Source organism: Vulpes lagopus, chromosome X, assembly GCF_018345385.1.
Source record: "Vulpes lagopus strain Blue_001 chromosome X, ASM1834538v1, whole genome shotgun sequence".
In the NCBI taxonomy this organism is placed as follows: Eukaryota; Metazoa; Chordata; class Mammalia; order Carnivora; family Canidae; genus Vulpes; species Vulpes lagopus.
In genome coordinates this window covers 15,046,304-15,060,433 of record NC_054848.1, presented here as the reverse complement: position 1 = coordinate 15,060,433, position 14,130 = coordinate 15,046,304, and the positions used below count along the sequence as shown (strand labels likewise).

Genomic DNA, 14,130 nt, shown 5'->3' with positions numbered 1-14,130 from the left:
ACAATCCTTTATGGTAAGGAGTGAGTCCACTCACATGCTATCCTTAGTTGTATCAAAATGAGCTTCTGCTGTTAATTCATTTAAATAAAATTAATAATGATAGCTATTACTTCTTATGCACATACTACATGCTTGGAAGTCTTCAGACCTCTCATTCAGCTTCCAGTCTTACGGTATAGGAATTATTGTTATTTTAAGGATTCTATTTATTTATTCATGGGAGACAGAGAGAGAGAGAGAGAGGCAGAGACACAGGCAGAGGGAGAAGTAGGCTCCCTGTGGGGAGCCCAATATGGGACTCAATCCCAGGACCCCGGGACCACGACCCAAGCCGAAGGCAGATGCTTAATCACTAAGCCACCCAGGTGTCCCACAGTATAGGAATTATTATATTCCTAGACAAGGAAAGCTGAGGGTCAGAGAGGATAAAACTTGCTCACGTTCACATATTCTGTGGAGCCACTACTTGTATTTGACTTGGCCACCACCCTCCTACCCCGTTGCTAGCTGTGTGGCTTTGGGCAAGTTTCTTCACCTTTCCGTGCCTCAGTCCCTTCATCTATGAATAGGGTAATGTAATAGTACCTGCTTCATAGGGTAGTTGTGAAAATAAAATGAGATAACATATGCACCTGACCCAGGGTAAGCCTTTAATAGGTAATAACGATCATTATTATGAGTGATTAAGTAACGGGGCAAAGATTCAAGCCAGGACTGCAAGGCTCCAAAGCCTAAGCATTTTTGACTATGCCAATTTGCCCCCTTGCTGTTAAGCTCCTAGGGTAAAATGAACCACTGTATTTTTCTCCTAGTACAGTTACCATCCTCAGACTTCATCATGGTGCTATCATAGCCAAATCTTGTTTGCATGGAAATATGGGGTATGGAGATTTGAAGGCACACACTGGGTCCAGTCAAAGCCTGGGTTCTGGGTGCCCTGCACTAACTGGAATATAAGACCCTGTGCACATCCAGGGACTTGCAGGGGATTGTGTACACAGGCTTCTTCTTACCATTCATCACCTTTCAGAGGAATTAATACTCGTTCATTAACAACCAGCTTTGGCCAATTATTTTGTTTTGCTCCAAGATTCCCCCAAAAGATTCCCCAAAGGATTCCATATCCACACTTTGAAGCTTATTGCTCAGGAACTGTCATATTTCTTAAGAAATATCCTTGGTAATTAAAAAAAATGTAGTAACTGACAACATATGGAAGCAATAATGTAGGACAGACAGGGTGTGTGTGTTTCAGCCAACGCATGAGCGGTCTAAAACACACCGGCCAGCCAAGCGCCTTGACACACCCAAATGTTGTCCTTACCCACTGAATATCAGGCTGCCTACTACAAAGCTTGTATGTCTTGTAAAATGTTTGTTTACTTTTCCTGTGTATACATAGAAGTCAAGCCATGGGATCTTTTAAATATTTAAACATGCAAAATGTGTGTAGTAGATTGACCTCTTAGCTTAGTGGATTTACTCCATGGGAAATTTATAACTTGATTGATTGCCTTAATGGCAGGCATATTTTATTTTTAAAGATTTTATTATTTATTTATTTGACAGAGAGAGAGAGGGAGTGCACAAGCAGGGGGAGAAGCAGAGGGAGAAGCAGGTTCCCTGTTGAGCAGGGAGCCCGATGCGGGGCTCGATCCCAGGACCCTGGGATCATGACCTGAGCCAAAGGAAGACGTTTAACAGTGTGCCACCCAGGCATCCCAATAGCAGCCGTATTTTAAAATAACTTACCAGGAAATTGTGTTAGGTGGTACTGTACTGAATGGTAGCAGAGTTGTTGTTTTGTGTTTTTAATCCTCAATTCACAACGGGAAGTGTTGCCAGGTGTTATTATGACAAAATGGAGCCAATGTGCTTATACGTTTTATAATTGTAGTTTGGCAATTTTTTAAAATATAAAATGTTTTTGAGAATTCTCTGGCTGAAAAAAATTGAAAGTCGTATGTCACATATTTTTCTGTGGTTTCTAAAGTTATTTCCATAATATTGCATAGGTAGGAGCAGGCTTTGAGCGATAAGTCTCAAGTTCTTCATCTGTAAAATGAGACAGCTGCACTCATTTCATTTCTTGGGTTCTTTCTCCGTAATTCTCTGGCTAAGTGTATATTCTCTGAGTGACTATGGGGCTTGCGGATTCATATTGGTCTGAAAGCATGTTGTCTACTTCTTTTCATAATTCTATCTCAAAAGTTTTAACTCCTTAGAATTCAATCAATAATTGTTTCAAAATATTAATTTGAAAATTTTGTTGTTTTTTCCTCTTACAGTTGAATCATCTTTTGTTGGTTTTGTCCCCTACTCCAATGGTACTCCAGGCAAGATTTTGAAAAAATTCAAACCTAGATTTAGCCCAATTTGTTAAGCTTTGGATTTAATTATACCTTTCTATTGTTCCCCTCCCCCCCTCCCGGGGCCAAAGAGGTTGAAACTACAAGCCTAAATGGTAAGAATTTTTCTGAAGCAAGTGAAAATTGAATATGAATTATAGATATAATGAGTGGTGTTGAAGGTTTTCATATTCAAATAACAACAACAAAAAAAACCCCACCAAATCAAATAAACCCACAAACTGTCAACCCTGCGGAGCATGCCATACTTTTAGGTTAAATGAAAACATTCTTCTTATCACGGAGGGAGGCCAGCCCCCTACCACGCTAACTGTTCTGTAAAAGAGAAGAAATACTGATCACATTTTGAGTACCCTATTTCTCTTGCTTCAACACAGTGCCAGTACATTTTATATGGCAGATTGTTTAAATGTGGAAAGCACATCCAGTGACTTCAGTATGATTCAGCATGGATTTGGAGGCACAGAGTTTTTAAAGACAGCCCTTTTACAGATAATTTTATCAATTTTTAAGTAGTATGACATGAAAAAAAACAAACCTGGCTGCTTCATCATGATGGAGAAAGAGGCTGTGTTTGAGGGAGGTGGACGGGTCAACCCATTCCGTGCCCTCCCCTTTGTGAGTAGACTGCTTTTATCTCTGTGCAGGCAAACTCCAACACTTTTCACACTCCCTTACTTAATTAAAATAAAAATCTCACCATGTGGTTGGTGGTTAAGTTGCTAAACAATCATAGATGGAGTTCAGACTGATCAAAACTGGTTTAAATTCATATTTGGTCCAATGGGAAGGGGAAGGTATTATTGTTTTTATGATTAATGACTTTTTACACTGCAAGAAAATCTTCAAAATAGCCTTGGCAGTAGTTTTTGGATTTATTGTAAGTGGGTTTTTAAGTGTGGTAATGTAATATGTGTTTTTCACTCCTAATGTTTCATCCAGAATAATAAATTACAGAATGATATTTATTTAAAGAAATAGCAATTAGAATAGAGTTTCAATTGGATTTTAAGGGAAACAAGATCAAAATGAGATTTTTCAAAAAGTTAGTTAAATGCAATGTTTAAGAACTTCAATTTTAAACTAGAATTACTTAAAGATTGCTTTAGAAGAGTGTACCATTAAGCATCCACAGGGCTATAAAGTTGGTATTAACTAGAAACATATTCCTTAGGGACTTGCATTATAATGGAGTAAAAAGGAACAAAATATGAAGTGACATAAGTGGGTTTGTTTAAATCTAATAATTACAGGAATGTTGCTATGTTTTAGACACATAACCTATGTTCAGGAAGCACATTTTAAATGAATGAATAGTCGCTCAGGAATTGTGTCTGAGGGTTGAAGAATGGCTAGTATGTGGTGGGGTGGGCAGCAAATACATGGTAGTGTCAGTTGGCTTTTGCAAAACTCTAGCTTCCCTGGGATTGGGGAAAAGTGAAATGTTTAAGGAACCTAGAAGATACATGTGTTTGTTAATCATGTCAATACTTAGGTTTAATTTTTATTATTTTATTTCAGATGCTACTTCAAGCGTATTATCTACTTTAAACAAAACAGGTAATATCAAGTTCTTTCTAAATATACTAGCTCGTCTTCTGTGTCTTCTTGGGTTCTCCCTTGTGTGGTCAGTCTTCTGGGTTGCTAAAGGTTGTCTCCTTGCCTACTTCCTGTGCCTTCAGTTGTTGATTTACTACTCCTTTTACTTTGACATTGACATTCTGGTGTTACCTCATTGCTGAACTTCCAAACTGTTAACGGCCATAGCACTCCGTTTAAAATAACATTTAAAAAAATTGGGTAATAGTAATATATCTTAGCTCATAACAAATGGAGAATATAGAAAAATACAATGAAAAAAATAGAAATCATCTCTTAATGTTACTTTCCTAAGACTATTCCTATTAATAATTTGCTATATTTCCATTCCGTATCATATATAATCTTTTAAACAATAGTCATAGCATATATAGATTTTTATGTCTTGCCCTTTTGACTTCATATTAAGTTATAAGCATTTTCCATTGTCCATTACTATTAATGACTTGATAGTATTCCATTGTGTACCATATGTTGAGCATTATTAAAGCTGTTTTTACTTTTTTAATAGAAATTGTTGCAATGAACATACTTGTGCCAACATTTTGCATTCATTCCTGATTTCTGTAGGATGCGTTGTAAGGATTGAATTTAATAGGTTAGGTCCTTGATCTACCTATTGCCCAGTTACCTTCTTGAAAGCTTGTACCCAGCAACATTCTTGCCAGCAGTGAATGAGAATGTGTCACTTTACCTTTGCTAAGAGCTGAGACTATATCATATATTATTAGATCTTTCAATTCCTTTGGTTCTATTTTATATTCTTGATTGGTGATGAACATTTTTCCCCAAAAGCACTTATGTTACTAGAACCAGAAGTTCATTTCACAGATGTGTTTTGTTTGTTCTGGGAAGAAAAGTATCAGGGCAACCCAAATAATATATTTAAAAGATTCTTCATGATAATGCAAAATACCATCAGCCTTTATAATTACCACCAGCCATTACCCATGAGTCAGGCCCACATTGAAACATAAATTCACCAATAACACATAACACAAATGAGGTTCCAGAAACTGTTGGTGTAATGTCATCATGCTTAAGTGCTTCTCCAAGATCTGAGCTTTGTGTTTTCTTCAGAATTTGCCACTCACCCTAGTAGACAGATCTTCTTTGCAAATCTGTGCCCCGAATACAGCCTCTTCCAACTGGCCACCTTAAAGCATGGATTTCTGAACCTGGTTCTCCATTATCTGAGAAATGAACCATGGGCTCTGTCTCCAGGGTGTGTTGGGAAGATATATCTAAGGTTTGCTGCTTCAGAGTATATTAATATTTGCCTGTGGTTTGAACAGTTCCATCTTGGTTCTGCTGTGAGCTCACTGCATGACTGTAGTTGAGTGGTTTTAACCTCTTTGAGAATAATTTTATCTACCCATATAATGGTGATAATATTATATTAGCTCCTAAAGAAAATAGCAGGACACTTTCTTGATTGTAGAGTATACAGTATTTTAGGTATTGTGTTTCCATTAAGTCTTATTCTGAATCAGCTTTTCTTTACAACTTGTCACGTGAAGGTTCTGATAGTGACTTAATTCTACATATTTGATGTGTAAGTCCACATTAATTTGTCTAGCAGCAGCGCATGGAAACTGCGGTAGAATTACACAAGCAGTGGGGTATGTGATGGGTGTAATATAACTCAGCAAACATGGGAATCCAAATCCCAGACCCACCTTATTCCAATGCTATATGATCTGTGTATGCTTTTCCCGTTTATTCTGCTGCTGGGATGACCAGTAGTGTCTGAAAGATGTCAACAGTACGATCTTCTTAGCAGTTCACTAAAATGGTACTCGTGGAAAATTGTTTTTTAAAAACAAGGAACAGTTCTGCTCTAATATTTAAATTGCTTCTTTGCAGAAAAAACTAAAATCACTATAGTAAAAACCTTCAATGCATCAGGTATGACTTACTATCAATATCAAGAATTTGTTTTTTATAACTAAAGTAAAATCAAACAAATGGCTGGTATTTATGTTTTCTTTCTCTTTTTTCCTACTTTTTAAAAATGAAATCTGTTCTTAATGAATAGATATTTAATGTTTATGCACTGGGTACCTGAAGTTGTTCTAAGTGTTTGGGGCTATGTAGTCATGATCAGGTACAGTGCCCACCCTTAAGAATCTTCTAGTTTGGGGAGAGATAAGGCAAACAAAGAGATAACTGACATGAGCATGTATGCAGATAAAAGGAAATGATTACACAAGTGTTTCTGAGATGGTTAAGAAGCATGGGAGATTAAAAGGCTGGTGCTAGTGGTTATCATTGGGATGTAATTTATGAGGGAAAGAGTCTTAGAGGAGTGAACCTCAGACTCTTGAAATAAAAAAAAGAGATGTAGTTTTAAGTACCTAGTGCAAGAGTAGGAATATGTGATATTTTTAACAAAGGCTTCTGGTTGATGTAAAGCAGGGATTGGCAGACTGTGGCCTGGGGGGCAAATATGGCCCGCTATCTATTTTTGTAAATAAAGTTTTATTGGAACACTGCCGTGCTCATTTGTTTACATGTTAATCTATGGCTACTTTTCCAATACAATGAACAGGAGAGTTGAGTAGTTGTGGCCCACTATATGGTTCACAAAGCCTAAAATATTTACTTTTTGATCCTTTACAAAGTTTTCTTACTCATGACTTAAAGGATGACCTGTGGCCATGTACTTGGGGGAAATGACAGATAACAGCCCTAGCAATAGGAAAAAAAAATCTCAGGATTAATGAATAGCCAAAAGACACATATCACTGGAAACAAGGCACCCCTAAAACTTAGAGAAAGATGAGATGATGGCATATAACACTTAGTGAACAATAATATACCAATGGTTGTAGAGAACACTTAAAGCATTACTACTCACCATCTAAAGCAAGTATATTTAAAATGAAATCTGCCTCTTCTGGTGTGATAAACATTGCTGTGAAACATGTCAGGTAACTTTGGGCAGCCAAATTCAGTTTGCTCACAGAATCAAAACTCTTAGTTGAAGCATAATGCCTATACTGCAAATGTCACCTAGGTCATTCTGGCAGAAACCATTTCATGTGCATGAACACAAGTTGTAATTTTAGTTTGTGTCCAGACTTGTTCTCTTAAGAATAATTAAGCACTCATAAAGTACAACAGAAATAAAATAGCAATCAGGCATTGCATTCATAATTCTGACCAAACCAGACCTAACAAGGATAGCAAAATATCCCTTAATATAACAATCTTTTCCCCTTGGCACTTTGCTTAATACATTATCAGCATTTGCCTCTCACATTTACTATAGATTTCTTATACTTCACCAAAAGGATGAAGTTAATGAAGGCAAGATTTTTAGGGGAGTAAACCTTGGGCTCTTTTCAAATCAAAGAAGATATGTACTTCTCCTTTTACCAAAGGAGAAAGTGCCTTCTAGGTGAATACGTATAAAGTTTTTTGTTCTAACATGGCTTTATCTCATCTCCCATTCATCTCTGCTTCCTCTGTATGCCTATGTGGTCTGTTGTCCTGGCTGTCACTCCATTTTGCCCTGATTATAACTTTGTATTTACTGGCCACTATCACTTACTATATTGCATGTTCATTGAGAGCGGGGTCTGTATCTGGAACCTTCCAAAGTCTGTAGAATATGGTAGTTGTTGAGCAAATAGTTTTTAAATTTTGTGGTTTTTGCCTATGTGTGATGACATCATGACATCAATATTATTTCTTACATACATTTGCATAAGGAAATAAGACCAGCATTAGAGGGTTCATGGACTCTCGTGCCCAGAGAAGGAAAGAGGATCTATCAGTAAGGGCTATTGCATTTAAAGTCTCTATGCTCAATTTGCATTCACACTCTTCTTTTTATGTTGGACAGAAGAGGGATTGATTGGACATGGGACAACAAAAATTTTGAGGGAGGAGTAGGGGATCAGACAGTGACATACTAAAGAATAGTAAAGAATCAAGTTCTATAGCTAACCAACTAAAAAATGAAAACACTCTTATTCCTTTAGTCTTTGTGGAATTCATCCAGCCAATTATATCCAACTTGTAATATTTTTGGTCCACGTTTGATGCCTGAATTTGTGAATTCTCTTGACAATGTAGGAGATAAGTGTAGGTATTGACATGTTTAACCGGCTGGGTTATTTTCTTTGCAGGAGTCAAACCCCAGAGAAATATCTGCAATTTGTCATCTATTTGCAATGACTCAGGTTAGTTCTTGTGTACATTACACATTACCAGATAAATGAGCTCCATAGAGAGAAAAGGTTTGTTTTTCTCCTGTTGAACATGTGATGTGTATCTCTCTGATCTGTCTCTTTTCATATCGCCTGGCTACTAAGAGGTCCCAAATGAAAACAAAAGCAAATTTTAGACCTGCCTGAAATTATCTTCCCATTGCTTTAGTGAGATGATGGATTAACTTCCTTAATATGAGAACATGAAGCTCTACACTAAATATTTTCCACCATAGCTTTAAATCCATAACTAATACCTTTAGAATTGATTCATGGATATAACTAGCAATGTCCTTAATTATTGAAATCCACTTCTGGTATATAAATCCCTCAAGCTTTTCCGTAGGACCTGAAGTATTATAGCTTAGAAATAGGATGTTGTCTTTTGCTAAAAGTAAAATGAGCTGCTCTATTAGATTGTTGAAAACCTCATGTACATGTAGTTTAACTGGATGCTAATTCCAGGAGTGCCCAGAGTGCATTTTGCCATCTTTAAGCCGGACTGTCCACTATTTTTTTTAAAGATTTTATTTATCTATTCATAGAGACAGAGAGAGAAAGGGAGAGGCAGAGACACAGGCAGAGAGAGAAGCAGGCCCTATGCAGGGAGCCCGATGCGGGACTCGATCCCAGGTCTCCAGGATCACACCCTGGGCTGCAGGCGGCGCCAAATCGCTGCGCCACCAGGGCTGCCCTGTCCACTATTTTTTAAATTTAAGATGGTAATCTCTTGAGAACACGCTATTTTTGAAATGGGAATATTTTCCCTTCTGCCATGGGCCAGAAGGAATGAAACAACCATTTTTGCCATGTCGAGTTGGCTCCCTGGGCTCCCTTATTAAAACCAATGAAAGCAGATGTGAAAAACATAAAAACATGGTGTGGCAGGGCAGAACTGGATCATGGGAAGAGAGAAGAGGAAGGTAACAAAGTATTTTGTAATATTAAAATATTAAAAACAATCCTTATAGGAATGTTTTCCTTTTCTTCTGTTCCTTCTGTTCTGTTTCCTTTAATAATTTGTTTGAAAAACATAGGAAACAATTTCAAGTAAAATAAGTTAAAGTTGGGTAGTATTAGAAAACAAGGAAACTTTGTGTTCAAGGAATGGTCCACAAACATTTTCTGTTGTGTTAATGTGAGCTTTATGTATATGAGTGTTCTGCTGATAGGCTGCACCAGGTAGAATTTATTTTATTTTATTTTATTTTATTTTATTTTATTTTATTTTATTTTATTTTATTTTATTTTATTTTATTTTATTATTTATTCATGAGAGACACAGAGAGAAAGAGGCAGAGACACAGGCAAAGAGAGAGGCAAGTTCCATGCAGGGAGCCCAATGTGGGACTCGATCCCAAGACCCCAGGATCACACCCTGGGCCAAAGACAGGCCCTCAACTGCTGAGCCACCCAGGCATCCCCACCAGGTAGAATTTAGTAAGAAGGTACTAGCTGGCTTTGATTGAAGGGAAAAAAAAAACACTTGTTAGATACATTTCACTTTCATACATTGTGTAACTCCCCTTCCCTCCTTCTTCCCTTACCCTTCTCTCATTGAAATCTCTATAATTTCATTATTTTTACGCTTCATCTGCGTTTTGGACTGGTGACTAATGTCTAGTTTAGTGTTGTGTCTACATGGTGTTTGATAACTTTGAAAATTGAACATTTAGTAAAAAAAAAAAAAAAAAAAGCGGTCATCTTGAATAACAGATGCCAGGAAGCTGGCTGGAGTAATGTTTTCCCCAATTAAGCGACTGAATTGACCATTTGTTTTAGTGTCTGGTGAAAACAACCTCATCAGGGAACCAATTCTTTTGGCACCAGAAATTCCATGGTATCCTGCCAGAAACTAGAAACCTTCACTCCGTGCAGGTTCCAATCTGAGTTCCTTTAAGGGAAATGGAGGCTGGTGAAAAAACTGGGAGTGGACCAGGCAGAGTTAGGCTGAGGGTCAAAAGCTTCCCAATTGCTCTGCTACCACTGTGCTCCCAGCATATTTATGAACTTCAGCATGCAGTCCATCCCCATCCTGAGGGATGAACTCGGAGAACGGGCAGATGGGGGAGAGGGATTGTGGGTGTCGGCATGTGCACACATGCATGGATACACTGAATAAATCTTTAATAGCTATGTATATCTATGTATAATCTATGTATATCTCGGGTATCTTTACTTTTAATAATTATATCCTGCATAAATTGAGATTTCAGTATCCATCTGCAGAAGTTGAGGTCCTCAGTAGAAGAGTCGCCAAAATAGATAAATCCCCTTAATCACTGGGCCAGTGGCTTTGTCGGCTATTTTAAGTAGAAGTGGACCATTGGGTACTTAGCTGTGGGAATCAGTTGTACCTTGGGTTGCTATAAAAGATGAGCTGAGAAGGCATTCAGCCCTGCAGCTCAGGCGTTGACAAACAACTGCCCATAGTCTAAATAATGCCTGCCACCTGTTTTTGTAAATAAAGTTTTATTGGAATATAGCCATGCCATTCATGTACATATTGCTTGGCTGCTTTCATGCTACAACTGCAAAGTTGATTAGTTCTGATAGAACAGATGGCCCACCAGACCTCAAATATCTGATCTGATACCAAAAAGATGGTTGACACCTGCACCAGTTTGTATGACCTCTTTGCCCTTCTGCTCAAGAGGCCAGTTTTCTGTCTCTGTAAATTATGAAGTGCACACAGTATACTACTGTTAAGGACTCTGTATTTTCTTTTTTTCTGATCAAGTCGGAGCCCCTCCAAGTCTACCCTGTAGAAAATAGGTTGACTGAAATTGAGTTCTGTTTTTCCCAAGTGAGCATTTTAAGAACAGGATTTTCTGGCATTTCTGGGATGAAAGCCACAATGAGTTGTTCAGCTGAAGAAAGGATTCTCCCTGCATACCATTCAGGTATGCAAAATCCAAAGCAAAAATCTCAACTTTGTTCCTAGAGAAGAGATTGCATTTGGTAGCTATATTTAAAAAGGAAAAAAAAAGCCCAAGCAGCAAGGAATAAATAGACTCTCCTAAGGCTACTTAATTTCTGAGAAACACTTTTTCCCTCCTGCCTTTATGTATGTAACTGTAACTAGAACAACCCAAAAAGATTTTTAATGTCAGAGCCACAGTTCCCCAAGTTAGCATCTTTATGGGAAGCCAAGCTCTGATGAGCAGCATGTAGGATTAAAATTTCTAGACAAGGAGACAAGTTTTTTCTCTTTCTGCATTCCTACATAGAATTTATGGTTCACATTTTCTGAAAATTATATTGATGGTCATTGAGTAACGTTCTAATAGGAAAGACAGTCAATGTGAGTCCCTGCAAAGAATTTGATGAAACTGTTTATAAAATAATCTGATAATCTTTTTCTGTGTTGTATTAATCCTTAAGCTCTAAGGATGCAAATCTCAAACTTTGTTTTGCAAATTTATTTTTAGCATTTTTTAGAGGTGAGATAATGTTTCAATATGAAGAAAGCAATGTTACTCAGGTAGGTTTTAAAGATTTTTTTTTACTGCAATCTTAAAAAGCAAGTGCTTGTGAATTTAAAGATTTGTTTTAAGGTTCAGATTATTCATGGTATTCGGCATATTTACTTTTATGACAAAATTTAAATAAAATATGTGTTGTTGAATCACTGACTTTGTCAAGAGGGTTTGACTTCATAATAATCATGGTGCTTTGTTAATCAGCCTATTTCAGTTTTTACTAAGCTTGCTGCTGAATGTTTACACGATGGAATCCTATGGCCTTTAAAATTTTAAAATTATATGAGAAACTTCTACCAATAAGTAATATATTGAATCTAAGAGTAGTCTTATGAATCTCATCCCTTTTCACCCCATGGGGGATTCAGATGCATTAGTATCAGACTTCCCATGACCTAGATTGGTTCAGAGGATCCCAGCTAAATGTGGTTTGTTCTTTCAGTGACTATTTCCTGAGCACCTACGATGTGCCAGGCAAGGATTGAGGGTGCTAGAAAATGCAGTGAAGGCTGCTACCAAGTTCCCTCTTTACACTGGGATCTTGTACTTAAGTCCAGGGCTTCTCATGGGGAGAGCTTTAGTCAGATTCTTTTGGGGGAACCCTTGGAATAATGAAATTAATTAGCACATTAGACTTGCTGATTCAGAATATTTTTTATAGGAAATGTAAAAACAAAAACTAGCACAGTCAATATGGATTTGATCATTAGCTAGACAATAAATACTCCATGCAATTAGTATTCAGTCTTTGAGGTGTATTTTTTTGGGTGATCAACGAAATTGAAGAACGACTTCTTGTTAGAGAATATAAAAAACACATGACAATATTTGTTGTATTCTTAATGATTTTGTGTTCCTAACAGAATCAAAATATGGCTAATGGCACCTTATCTGGAATCCCATCTCTAAGGGAATCAAAGTGAGTAATCTGCTGCTTGATTTAAAGTTATGGCATCAACAATGGAAAGATATTTGTTGAGCTATCTTCCTCTTGGGAACTGAGAATAGGAAATAGGCCCAAAAGTTATAAAGAATTAGTTCTCAAGTTCTTAGCAAATAGATGGTGGTCACTTGTCATCAAGTAATAGCCCCATGAGGCTGCTCTCTTTGATGCTCTGAAGGTATGTAGGAGGTCCATTTTCACTGGTTATTGAGCTGCAATATGATTTGGTAGCCAGAAAGGTTGGAAGAAGAGTTTGAGGTAGGATGCCATGTATTCCATTTGTTCAGGTGTTCATGGAGTATCAGTCATTCAAAAATCAGAGGGGGGTCTCCATGAAGTAGGTACCAGCTTCCAGGGACAAGCACGGACAGTGAGAGAAATACATTACAAATATAGATGCTCCTGGTCAAACACAAGGTCAAAATGTCAGTCTAGGCCTGGAGACCGTCTTACCTGAGTGTCAGTGGAAGGGGAAACATTATGTCTTCACCCTTGTGCAGGGAAGCAGCATAGGATCCTAGATAAAATCCATCTACTCTCAACCTTGCTACTACCTCTCAAAGGAGAGTCTCCTCAACTTTTGAACCAAATCCAAAAGCTTTTGTGAGTATCTATGATGACATGGAAGAAAAAAAAACCTTCCCTAGGTCAAAACAAAACAAAACAAAACTCTTCTAAAGGGTCATCTTTTCTTTTCTTTTTTTTTTTAAGGGTCATCTTTTCAATTAGCATTTTTTTTTAATTTTTATTTATTTATGATAGTCACACAGAGAGAGAGAGAGAGGCAGAGACATAGGCAGAGGGAGAAGCAGGCTCCATGCACCGGGAGCCTGACGTGGGACTCGATCCCGGGTCTCCGGGATCGCGCCCTGGGCCAAAGGCAAGCGCCAAACCACTGCGCCACCCAGGGATCCCTCAATTAGCATTTTGACTTGACTGCTTCCACTGAGTCAGCAATGAGTCAGCAATGATGAGTCAGCAATGCATAGGTGGAGAGGACCCTTAGGACTCCGCCTGATGGATGTCAAACATCTCGAGGGCTCCCCTGAATGTGTAGCGGCAAACAGTTAAACTAGTGATAACTGGGATGGACTGGAGTGGTATTTCTGTCCTTTCCACTTATTTTATGAACTCCTGATAAAAATGTAGCTTCCCTAGCTATTCAAAGTATATGTGTGAAATAAAGAGCAGGAGATATCAATGTCCTAAAAGTATCTTAAACTTTAGACAGGAAATAATATTAATAGGATAACATTTTAAAAACTTCTAAATAGAACACAACTTAATGACTAGACTTGAAACACAGAGGAGTTATTTAAAGCCACGGTGCATTTGTTGAGCACCTACTATGTGTTTGGCCTTGGGGATAAACCCAACACTCAGGATGGAAAACATTCTAGAACAAGGGTTCTCTACCCTGGCTGCATATTAAAATCACCTAGGGAGCTTTTAAAAGTCCTGGTGTCCAGGCACAATCTGTAACAATTAGATCAGTATTCGGAGGCTGGGACACGGATGTT

At 37.7% G+C, this 14,130-nt stretch overlaps 1 protein-coding gene across 4 annotated transcripts in view; it reads left to right on the top strand.

Moving 5' to 3' along the window:
• Positions 1-14,130, top strand: part of ADGRG2 (adhesion G protein-coupled receptor G2) — a 128,367-nt gene that overhangs the window by 83,069 nt on the left and 31,168 nt on the right. The window contains exons 5-11 of one of the 4 annotated variants that reach the window (XM_041742308.1): positions 2,289-2,327; positions 2,441-2,464; positions 3,891-3,929; positions 5,835-5,876; positions 8,105-8,158; positions 11,617-11,669; positions 12,531-12,586. In XM_041742308.1, coding sequence (XP_041598242.1) covers positions 2,289-2,327; positions 2,441-2,464; positions 3,891-3,929; positions 5,835-5,876; positions 8,105-8,158; positions 11,617-11,669; positions 12,531-12,586 — 307 coding nt within the window. The remainder of the gene's footprint in view (positions 1-2,288; positions 2,328-2,440; positions 2,465-3,890; positions 3,930-5,834; positions 5,877-8,104; positions 8,159-11,616; positions 11,670-12,530; positions 12,587-14,130) is intronic. The other 3 variants (XM_041742309.1, XM_041742310.1, XM_041742311.1) reach the window with 3 other exon arrangements.